Source organism: Dendronephthya gigantea, unplaced genomic scaffold, assembly GCF_004324835.1.
Source record: "Dendronephthya gigantea isolate DGI-Jeju-01 unplaced genomic scaffold, DenGig_1.0 000061F, whole genome shotgun sequence".
Taxonomy (NCBI): domain Eukaryota; kingdom Metazoa; phylum Cnidaria; class Anthozoa; order Malacalcyonacea; family Nephtheidae; genus Dendronephthya; species Dendronephthya gigantea.
The window spans coordinates 461,159-472,495 of record NW_021163071.1 but is presented as its reverse complement, the minus strand read 5'-3'; the positions used below and the strand labels follow the sequence as shown (position 1 = coordinate 472,495).

At 36.7% G+C, this 11,337-nt stretch overlaps 5 protein-coding genes across 7 annotated transcripts in view; 2 read left to right on the top strand and 3 right to left on the bottom strand.

The window, feature by feature from the left end:
* Positions 1-99: 99 nt before the first annotated feature.
* Positions 100-1,410, bottom strand: LOC114530369 (sigma non-opioid intracellular receptor 1-like). Its single transcript, XM_028551989.1, has 3 exons — positions 1,209-1,410; positions 650-850; positions 100-450 (listed from the first exon to the last, which is right to left on the bottom strand). The coding sequence occupies exons 1-3, from the start codon at positions 1,396-1,398 to the stop codon at positions 122-124; spliced, it is 720 nt and encodes a 239-aa protein (XP_028407790.1). The 5' UTR covers positions 1,399-1,410; the 3' UTR covers positions 100-121.
* A 116-nt stretch (positions 1,411-1,526) lies between these two features.
* On the top strand, positions 1,527-6,036 carry LOC114530357 (YEATS domain-containing protein 2-like). 2 transcript variants are annotated; one of them, XM_028551973.1, is made up of 2 exons: positions 1,527-1,622; positions 3,328-6,036. In XM_028551973.1, exon 2 carries the CDS (start codon positions 3,330-3,332, stop codon positions 5,580-5,582), a length of 2,253 nt encoding a protein of 750 aa, XP_028407774.1. In that variant the 5' UTR covers positions 1,527-1,622; positions 3,328-3,329; the 3' UTR covers positions 5,583-6,036. The 2 variants fall into 2 exon arrangements, with proteins under 2 accessions (XP_028407774.1, XP_028407773.1); XM_028551972.1 differs by lacking the exon at positions 1,527-1,622 and having other exon boundaries at positions 3,289-5,609; positions 5,700-6,036.
* Positions 6,006-10,558, bottom strand: LOC114530352 (NACHT, LRR and PYD domains-containing protein 4-like). Its single transcript, XM_028551966.1, has 2 exons — positions 8,115-10,558; positions 6,006-7,731 (listed from the first exon to the last, which is right to left on the bottom strand). The coding sequence occupies exons 1-2, from the start codon at positions 10,412-10,414 to the stop codon at positions 6,537-6,539; spliced, it is 3,495 nt and encodes a 1,164-aa protein (XP_028407767.1). The 5' UTR covers positions 10,415-10,558; the 3' UTR covers positions 6,006-6,536.
* LOC114530370 (zinc finger matrin-type protein 2-like) overlaps positions 6,637-11,337 on the top strand; it is a 23,562-nt gene continuing 18,861 nt past the window's right edge. Inside the window, exon 1 of the mRNA XM_028551990.1 lies at positions 6,637-6,711. The gene's annotated coding sequence lies outside the window, so the exon portion shown is untranslated. The remainder of the gene's footprint in view (positions 6,712-11,337) is intronic.
* The window catches only part of LOC114530366 (PR domain zinc finger protein 12-like), a 5,076-nt gene continuing 4,411 nt past the window's right edge, over positions 10,673-11,337 (bottom strand). For both annotated transcript variants that reach the window (XM_028551986.1, XM_028551987.1), the window contains exon 4: positions 10,673-11,247. In XM_028551986.1, coding sequence (XP_028407787.1) covers positions 10,895-11,247 — 353 coding nt within the window. In that variant the 3' untranslated portion in view covers positions 10,673-10,894. The remainder of the gene's footprint in view (positions 11,248-11,337) is intronic.

Sequence of the window (11,337 nt, the reverse complement as noted above, 5' to 3'; positions counted from 1 at the left end):
TGAATTATATTCACAATGTCAAATACCAAGTTACCCTATCACAGTACATTCAGATTCTTATTTTGTGTAAAAACTTAAATAATAAATTAATATCTTGCATTGGCTACAATACCACTGCTCATCATATGCTGGCAATAAATGCAGCTATCTCACTCTTCAGTTCATGAAAGTACGCCACAGCAAATAGTCTGAGTATTTTGAATGTTCCAATTACATCAAATGAAGTAAATAATCCATCTCCAATAAGTGATGGCAAACTCATTGGTAAGAATCCACGTCCATATTCAAATACCCATGTATTTTCCTTCAATGCCACAAAGCCTGTACTTTCACTCAGTGGGACAGTGAAATGATCTCCAGTGTTGTATTCAATAGCTTCTATTGTACCTTCCTTCCAGTACTTCAAAGACCCTGATAAAACTACAAATGTACTGTTTAACCAATGGCGACCTGAAAAAATAAATGAATATAGTTTTTCTCTCTTATGTGCGTTTTAAGTGCGCTATTCAAGCCCTCTCCCAAAATGGTGGCAAGCAAGATACTTGCATGATTTGATAAAAAAATATATTGCTGTTCTATACATATACTTGGCTAAAAAAATGCGAAGGACTATTTTATGATTGACCCTTCTCAGGCATGCTACTTGTACCTAGATAGCCATCTGTGTTTATTGCAGATCCAGTCAGTACTATATATTCTGTCAGAGATACATGTAGAATGGAAATGGATAGAGTCTGTCCAGAGCATTTATACATGGCCCATTCCCTGGTACGTTTCTGTTGTATATGTCCTGGGTAGCGTTCTTGTAGGTGGTTGGTGATTTTCTGAAATGCTTGCTGTGGGTCTTGACCTAAATTGTAATGATGAGAGTGAGTACCAGAACTTAACAAAATTCAATGAATACTATGGTTGAAATTATCTTATTTTAGAACCATCCTCAGACTTGAAGCTGTTGGAAAAAACTCATTTTTTCTTGAAAGCCTGCCAGTTATAGTCTTATAGATCACCTGATTGCTGGGTGATTATAATTGCGACATTGGACTTTACCATATTACTATATTTTGCTTACATGATATTTTGAATAAAGAATTATGGTAGTCAAAACTGTGGAAGACTTTACTGACATTCCTTTTTACCAAGTGGTCTTGTTTTCATGTTCTAAAATTTATTAAATCATTAATTGCTACATTTTATAAAATTTTGTATACCTGCATACTTTTTTCCTATTCTAACAATGCTCTCCCTGTCAAAAATATATGATTTTGTCTTCACCCAAAAATGAATGACAAATAGAAACATCAATATAAGCAAACAATTTTTTAAAAAGCGCATTGACATTTTCTTTCTTTTTGATTTTCGATTATATTTCACGGAAAAATCATACTCTTTAGTTCTCATTAGCCAATCACAAATTCGTATTACCAACAAAATTTTCTTAGAACCCCCCGGCGCAAATACTCATTGGTATTACATTTCAGGAGGGTTACACACCTATTTTTTTCAGGGAGACCAGTGCCAAACTCAAGAAAACCTGCACATATTCCACTAATAACTAATTCCAGTCTCCAGATTGATTTCAATATAAAAGTCATATTTAGTTTTATTAGAATGAAAAGTTACAGGTGAGTAACGTTGTGTTGAAATAGAATATTCTAATGAAAAACATATTAAAATAGTGAGCCATTTGACTGGGAGATTTTTTAATTTCCCGCCTGTCAAAGCTCAAAACGATTGAATCATTGAACGGCGCGCCATTTAAAATGTGATTTACTGATGGTTATCTCCAGTATAGGTATATGAAGGAAATTAAAGACTTAAATACTAACATAATTCGGTTTTGCACAGCCAAACCCAGGTGAAAATGATGTGTATAGATAGTGTTATTTTAGCAGTAATTTGATACGATTTAGGGTGCATATTTTTTGAAAGATATACTTAACAAAAATTGGCTTGTCATTTGCCCGGACTTGTTATTTGTGCATTGTTACTCTGAGTGGAAATGCTTGCTTAACTATGGTGGAAATCAAATATGCAGTTTATACCGATAGGTATCTGAAGGAACCAACCTGATCTAAGTTTCTCAATTGCTAGTACTTCATGGTATGATGGTGATAAGAATGTAAGATTGATATTCACCTGGAAAAATTATTCCTGAAAAGGGAATAAATCATTTTCCTGATAATTATACTATGTGGAAAAACATCACAAAAATTCCTGATGATTAACTTCTGTTAGAAAATGGAAGTGGTAAATGGATGTATTGGATAAATATCATGTCATCATGAACTATGTTATACCACTGGTTGTACACAATGATTTTTCAAAACAGTTAACCAAATTATATTGAAAATCTGACTATATATGACTTTATATGACCTATATAAATAGACAAGATTCTAGAGATGTAGAATCAAACTCAGTTTTTGTGCTCCACATTGAACATCAATTTTGTCAATTTTTGTGCTCCCTATGACTGCATTCTTTCTTTGAGTAATGTTATCAATGCAATGGCAACAGGAAAACCAGGCTAGAGATACAAGCAACAAAATCATGAGATATATGTTTAATTATGTTCTTTTGTAAATCTTCCCAATCACAGCTAAAGAACACAAGTCACTATGATGACATGATCACATCAAGTAATTTATACTGATATAAGTGAAGCATTTGACTCCTTGAAACTCAGTGTATTGTTGCCAACTAGGGCTTACTGATTTGAGTAAGAATACAAGAACATGCTTTCTTAGCAAGAACATGCTTGACCAGGTTACCAGGTACTTATAGTCTTGGGCCACTACTATGTAATATTTATAAGAATAGAAAGAAACATTCCAGCTGTAATCATTAATCAAAAACAAGAACAAGTTACTTTAAAAGTCAAGACAGACAGAAAAAGCATCTGCATCATGGGGAGAAAATATTGATATATAGCTATATTGATAACAGCTATATTGATAACCCCCTTATCTTAATGTCGTAAGCTTACAAAATGAGTTGTGGAATAATATGTATCAGAAAGGAATATTTACATCTATAGTATTCTACCAATCTTTCTTTGATTTTACAATTAACTATTTATGGATCACATTCCCTGACATCTCCAGACTAACTGGAGTAGGATCAAAAGTGTGACTAAAGGTGTGATCTGCTTAATTTTCATTAGTTTTACTCAGAGAAATATAATACAAATGTTTTACCTGCATTGGTTCAAAACAGCACTATCAACTGCGTATAGCATTCGTAATACTGGTACAATTTGTCTAGATGCATCATGTCAATGAACACAAACTACCTTATTGGTTGATAAACTTTCACCTATGTTTGCAGACATGACAACCACATGCAATGTTTCGGAGGCAAATGTTGACCCAGACTATGAGACCTTGCAGGAGGAAAGTGTTGGTGAAGTTAATGAAAGTTTACAGCGAGAAGATGCAAGGGACCAGACTGTTCAAAAAATTCAGGACATAATTCATGAACAGTTCTCATTCGAGATCAATCTTAAGGAAAAAGAAGTCTCAACACTTAACAGCAGAGTTCATGAATGTCGAACAAACTTGGACCGACTCAGGGCATGTATCCTTGCTGGATATTATGGATATGGCACCCCACCTCAGTCAGCACGCCAGGTTGGTGCACGAACAGGAAAAACCAGAAACTCAACTTTAAAGGAAGCAAGTCTACATGAAATTATGAATTGGAAGAAATCTTTGCCACCAAACATTAAGGAACAACCAACTGATCAAAATTTATCCAATCCTGACTGCACCAAAAAAGACTTAACAAAGACCAGTAATCCAACCCCTAGGGACATTGATTCTCTAAATTTGTTTGAATGTAGTAAACGTGAGTCGTTTGATAACGAGTCGAGGTTCTATGTCAAAAGAAGAATCATAATTGGCAACACGTCAAAGTACATTCTCCCTGAACAGCGAGAGAGAAACGACAGGTCCACTCACAAATGGATGGTTTATGTCCGTGGTCCCAAAGATGGCAGTGAATTGAATAATTTCATAAGCAAAGTATGGTTCCTGCTCCACCCAAGTTACCAACCCAACGATCTGGTTGAGGTGTGCAAACCCCCTTTTCAGGTAACGAGACGAGGCTGGGGTGAGTTTCCTGTTCGTGTCCAACTGCATTTTGTTGAGAACAAGAACAAGCGTGTTGACATTATTCATCATTTAAAACTTGATAAATCATACACAGGCTTGCAAACGCTTGGTGCAGAGACACATGTTGATATTGAACTTGATCGAAAGAACTTTGACGGTTTGAGCATGAGTAAATCTTTGGTTGAAGATACTAACAGGAAGAATATAACCTCTAGTTCACAAGTCCTACCCACGAACCTTTGTTCAGTGAGGGAATCTGCAGCACCAGTTAGTTCTAAGTGTTTTGAGCTACCGCCAGTAGAAAATGTCACTGCAGTGGATTCTGGTAGCCCAAAGGAGGTAGGGACGGTTAAATATGGTTCCAATCCAGACCATGGTATTTTTTGTGATCATTCGTACAGCAGTATTGGGACAGAAGAAAAAACAAGCACCGAACATGATATGAAATACCCAACACCACCAACCTCCGCTAATGGTTCAAGATGTTCATCACCTAGAAAAGATCCTAAATTGACAGAATCGTTCTCAGTTGAAGCAGACATCGAGCAAGAATCTTTGCTACGAAAATCGATTGAGCAATTCCCTGTCATAACAGCTGAAAAAAACTTCAATACACCGGGCTATTGTGCTAGCAGTTTGGAGCAGTTCTTCAGTTGGACCATTGGTAAACGGCTGGCAGCGGAATGGCAGCGCGCACTAGCTATAAAGGCGCATATAAAGAAACAGAAAGCTTTGAGATTACGTCTTGAGAATGAGGTGCTGGGTCTGGAAGCACAAGTCAAGGAAGAGAGCCATGCATTGTCGCTATCTACAAAAGATGTCATGAATTACTGTCGCACACATGGGTACACGCCGATGATGGTGGATGCTTTGTCTGAAGGAGAGACGCTTTGCAAGTTTTGTGGTGAGGAAGTAGATGAATCCGAATGTGACGAGGATGGCCGGCCTATGTTAGCTCATGAGGAATGTGTTTCAGAGTTTGAAGAGGATGATGTTTCAGGGACTTACACTACTGCCAAATCATTTTTGGAAATTTTAAGCAAGTCAGAGGCAACTTCGGTAAAGCAAGATGAGAGAAAGATAGATGATGATGTAATCGATGTGGTTGGAGTAACGCACAAAATCGTAACCAGAGATCCCTCAAAGCCAAGGTTGTTTTTCCTTCCTGTGACAGTAGAGCATGAGTGGGTGCAAGAAATAGCCCAAGAAGTGAATGTATCGTTGACAAATTCCGATATTGATGGTGTTCATGCTCCTGTCACATCCGCAATGCTGTTCAAAGCATGTGCCATGTTTGTTGAAGATATTGTTCGCAAGGCGAACAGATTTACGTGGAAATCCACGATGCACATTCCAAAAGCAAAGTGTATTCTTCCGTCGCACGTGAAACAAGCTGTGGACGCTATACCACATTGTGATTTTTTGACCAACAAGAATATGAAAGTTGATGTCGACACACCAGACGACTGACATAAATTGAAAAGCACTGTAGCCAGTTGTAGAGAACTGAATAGCGCTATCCACCTCTAGTGATTTCTCAGTCATCGTAAAAAGCCATGGAAAGCAATAAAGCAACAGTTTTTGGCTCCCAACAGATATGAGAACTTCTATCCCGATAAGAATGCTATATAAGTCTCAACCCAGGCTACACCAAAGTTCAGGCAATTTTGAAGGGATTTTAAACGCTATACGCGTTGGATAGCGTTATCAGCCTCTCAGTCCTTCGTTAAACTGGACACTGTTTTGTAATGAAAATTACCTGACTGGTATTCAGTTTCGTGTATTCCGTCCGAATTTAGATTCATTCATTTCTATTCAAATATTCTAGAACGCAATACAATTGCATACTTAAACAAAACACTAAATTCTGTTTATTTATTTAAGAAAAAAAACTAAAAGTAGTCTTACTGTTTACAACAAAAACCGAGCGCATTTGTTGCCCGGTGACGGTGTAAATATATATATATACTAGTATTGTTTGACTACAGTACAGGGGTAATACTAAAATTTACCTAAGACCATTCTACACGGATCAGTTCAAATCACATGTTTTTCTAATGTCGACATTTCTGAACTTTTCTCATCGATGGATGTTCATGTCTGGTAATATCGTTCAAATTATTATAGTGTGGGCAAAAATGTTCCCAAAATGAATTAACTCTTTCTGAAAAATCTTCCATTTTACCCTAATATGACGCCAGAAAATCGTATACCAAACAATTCTTCATAAGTACTTCAACACCGATAACCTCTTGAGACTTTTTTCTTGTATTTTTGTACTTGTATTTTTGAAACTTGTACTTCTTTGTATTTTTCAGGTAGTCCACTTCATATTAAGACATTTCCTAGATCGGTAATCTCTGTTCGACACATTGTCATTGATATATCCTTCCAACACCCGTTTCATCATATTACAGGCAACAATTAGTGAATTATTACTAAGCGTCCATGGCGTGACCTCAGTTTTTGAATATCTTGTTTAGTCATGTTATTGTTCAAAAGGTTTAATTGATTGATTTTACAATTTTGGTTTTTCAAGGCTTTGCTGAGATGTTCGACGCCTATTTTGCCTATCTCGTTGCAGGAGAGATCCAGCAAGGTAAGTTTACAATTTTCATTCATTAACGCATTGCAAACCGTCTCCACGCCATGATTTTTGATCTTGTTGTTAGCTAGGGATAAATGCACCAGCTTGCAGATATTTTCTTCTATAAGACCAGGAAAAATACACTCCACTCCAACGTCAGCTAACTCGTTAACACCAAGGTCTAATTTAGTAAGCGTGCAGATTTTACTCAACAAAACATCACGTATCGGTTCAATATCATGGGCTTTCAGGCCATTTCGTTGAAGAACTAGACTAGTTACTTTACATTTCCCAATTTGCAGGACATCGCATAAGCTTTTGACTCCTTCCCTGTTTATGTTATTACCACTAAGACATATATCGACAAGTTTACAATTCTTATGTTGCAATGCTTCACAAAGTACAGCAACGCCTTCGTTTCCTATTTGACCTCCACTCAAATTCAGTTTAGTGAGGTTGCAATTAGGGTGAATTAAGGCCCTGCTCAGGGCTTCGGCACCTTCATAAAATATTTTGTTACTTCTCAGATCGAGCAGATTTAGATTCAACTTTTTCCCTATCATTGCATCCGATAGACATTTCACACCTGCAGCTTTTATTTGATTAATTTCGAGTATCAAGCTGATTATTCGATGTGTTTTGGTATCTATTTTATCACATATTATCCTAATGCCTTCATCACTTAACGAAATACGAGTTAAATTTAACAAAGTAAGGTTAACTTTTTCATTAATGAATTTTGCAAGACCATGGCATCCAAGATCAGAAATCTGATTGTTAGAGACGTTTAGTTTGGTTAAATTTTTAACGTGAATAAGAAATTGAAATAATGCTGTACAATCAACTGGTGCAATATTTAGTCCACTGAGATTGAAAATGGCTTTGTTACCTCCACCATCCACCTCATTTGCACATAATTTCACCATTTCTTTATCTTGCATTTCATGTAAGCATTTGATGACCAGCAGAGCAGCACTTTTGTCAATCATTTTTGAATTAGGCATAGTTAAAGGGCGAATCAATTGCAAGAAACTATATAGAAGAAGAAAAGAAGATAAGAGTTTTGCTAGTTAATTATACTTCTCCAAACCTTTTACTAATCACATGGATTGCTAGCAGTTCAAATCAGATACACATGCCTAATAATATCAGGGCCTGTTAAGCATGTTAGAGAGTGGGGTGGGGGCTAAGCCTAAATCATAGATGCAAAGACATCCCCAGTGGCAATTAATGGTTTTAACTACACAAACACAAGTAATCTTAATTTGGAACCCCTTCCCCCTCACATAACCTAACCCAATCCCAAACACAACCGTATACCCTACAGTACAGGTAACTCTCCTTCTCCTTCAACCCTAATTATTACCCAGTCCAAAATTATCATGCTTTGCGAATTCGGGACACGAATTACCCACCTTCTACAAATATTTTCTTTTGGTACGTCGATGCTCTTCTGTCGTATTTTCTCTCCCAACAAACCAGCAACAAACTGGACAACCAGATGCCAGTGAGGCTTTTCCAGATAGTTCTTGAAAGAACTTAAAAATTGTCTCACATCACAGATATCTTTCATGCCGTCAACAATATGGTAGGCAGCGAGAAATTCTTTCATGGTGGTGTGAAGAAAACAATAATACTCGTCTGGCAATCGTGTAAGCAAACCACAGCTTATGATATTTTGGGAAATATCTTCGGCTTCAAGTTGAAAGCTTGTTTCGGTGGATTCCATTTCAGATTTAGCTATCTTTTTCAATTTTTTCATAAAGTTTTCAGGCGACTGAGGTAGGGATGAGATTAAGTAGCCTCTTGTACCAAAACTTTTGAATTTCAATTGTTTGGAAACTATAACTCTGATAGCTCGTTGGTACAATTCAGTCATAGTTTTTGGAATGTATTTTTCAATATCATTTTCAGTATTGGACTTCTCAAAGCATTCATTTAAAATTAAACAAACAAGATCACAGGTTGCTGGTGTATAGCATAAACTCAAAAACTCTGCATTTGATTCAATTGTTCTCCACACATTCCCGCTTTCGTGCCTTGCCTGGCAAAATGCTCTCACATAATCTTTGATGTCGTTCTTAGTGAAGCCAAGAAGCTCTAACCTTGTTTGAAATGTTACCTTCAAGAAATTGCACATCTTTTCTGCTTTGTAAGGTCTCGATGATGTTATTATTGTTGCACCTGGTAGAAATTTATTTTTGAGAAGCTTCAAATAGATTGCGAACATTGACATCGTTCCTTGGTAATCGTTTACCGTATCTTCGTCCAGTTCTTCTAAACAATGATCCCAATCAATTTGAATATCATCCAAGCCGTCAAAAATGAGAACAACTTTCTTAGGATTCACAAGAATAAACTTAAAAAGTTCTTCAAAATTCGTTCCCGAGGGTATCCCTTCACCTTGGCGTAACATCATCTTAAGCGTGGTTAGTTTATTCTTTCTGAATTCCCGAAATCTCAGAAAGATAACAACTTTGTCTTCTAAGAATGAACATGTTGCCCACCTGTATAGAATAGCTTTGGTTGCCGTGGTTTTACCAATTCCGGCTCGACCAGTGATGAGAATTTTATCACAAATTTTTAAGATTTGGGAATAATGAGTTATAGGATCGGTGGTTGTGTTGGGGTCGTCGGTGTTGCTGGTATGATTGTCATTGTTACCAATAACAATCTGTACATGTTCATCTGGGAACAAATGAAGCAATGGATTCTTCGTCGAAGCTTGATCTTGCTTTAAATGCACGTTATAAATCTCGTGCTTCTGTGAACTTCTTTCGATTACTTCGTATGCAAGAAACCGGAAATTCAAATCACCAAGCAGTTGTCCGCTTGGATGGAACGGTGACATTACATAACGAAATTGTTCGTTCTTCCTAACCGTCTTTCGAATTCGTTTCAAAATTTGTCGTATTGTCAAGTTCCGTTTTTCAAGTACATACATGGAACAGAATTCGACATCGCTTGCAAAGTCGCTATCTTGAGAGAAAATGTACAGCAGATACCCAACTTCCATAAAACCAAGCGTGCCGATAATACAATCAATAATCAAAGCTGAGGTAGCCAATGTCGTGAATTTCTCTCCAAGCGGGTTAACACATTCTACAATAGTTTCATCGTTCCATTGGCATTGGAATTTCATTGGAAAATTTGCCGGGTAGATTAAAAGAAAGTACAAGATTATAGGCACAATACGACCGAGAATTAGGTGTAAAATGTACAAGGGAAATATAAAAATATTCGTTTCTTGCGATCTCTCTTTCAGCCAAGATTCTTGGTCATTTTCATCGCCGTTTTGAGGTGATTTACTAAGAAATGTTTCAACCTTTGAGTTCACAAGGCCAACATAAAGGACAGAAATTACCAGCATAAGACCAAAATTTATGACAACGAACCTACTCACAGGCACGGATGGATGATGAATCCGTTCATACTCTATATAACAGTTCGTCTCTACAAAATTCTTTGCTACTAAATCGGCAGCAATTGTCTTGTTCGGGTTGCAACGAAAATTTGCCTTCTCCTTCAAGTCGTATCCGACTCCTATAAGAATCACAGCAGACAGAAAGATGATTGTTAAAAATATGCGACCATTTCTGTTGTAACTTTTCGATGACAAAGGAATAAACGTTTCCCAGGAATCCATCTCTTTCAAACATTCGCTGTAACCTGTAGTGAAATGTGCAATGTGAAATATGAAACGCTTTGTGAACATTTGTTATGATTGAAAGTATATTATTAGCATCTTTATGCATCAGTCATTAAATTAAGTTTGCCCTCCTGCTATCAACTAATCTTATATTCATACTTTTTAAAAGATTTGCATTTTTAGTCTATTCTTTAGCCAGTTTTAGGATACTTTTAAGTATAGTTATCATAAAGAACAACTCGGTAAGAATTTTAAAATTTAGGATACTGTTGCTAACTAAGTAACTCATTCAGGAAGAAAAATTGAGGGAAAGCATTTGCTTCGATACTGTTTAAAATCACTTAAAAATATATTTCTACAATATCTATTTACAATACTTTACAATACTATTTTTGGTATATTCAATTTTAGACCTTATTTTTCAATATGTAATACATTGACTCGTTCTTGTCATCCTACCAACGTGACCACCATCCAGTGAACTCGTGTATACATATTGAGATCACTGCCACCATCCAGAAATCTCGTATCGCTTATCACTCTCCATCACTGAGCATCAGCTAAAATGCCTCTACTTTTCCCCAACATGTCAGGCTTGTGACGTGCAGACTTCTGATGTGCTCGTAGTCCCGCGAGTTGCGAGTATGCGAAATGACAAACTGTACATTTGTAAGGTTTTTCCCCTGTATGTAATCGCGTATGGTTGCGCAGCGTTGAGGACTGGGAAAAACTTTTCTTACAGTATTTGCATTGGAAAGGCTTCTCAAGTGTATGTATTCTCATATGCGAACGAAGATTGCTACGAGAGTTAAATCCTCGGCGACATATCGTGCATTTCAAACGCCCATTGTGATCTGGTGGGAACTCTTTCATCTGGCTGACGATTATACTTTCTTCAACTGCGAAGAAAAAGATTTTGTATTAGTTTAAATTTAAACCCTATGAACAGTGCGAACATAAGAACCGGCTTATTAAGTGCTAAAGAACAA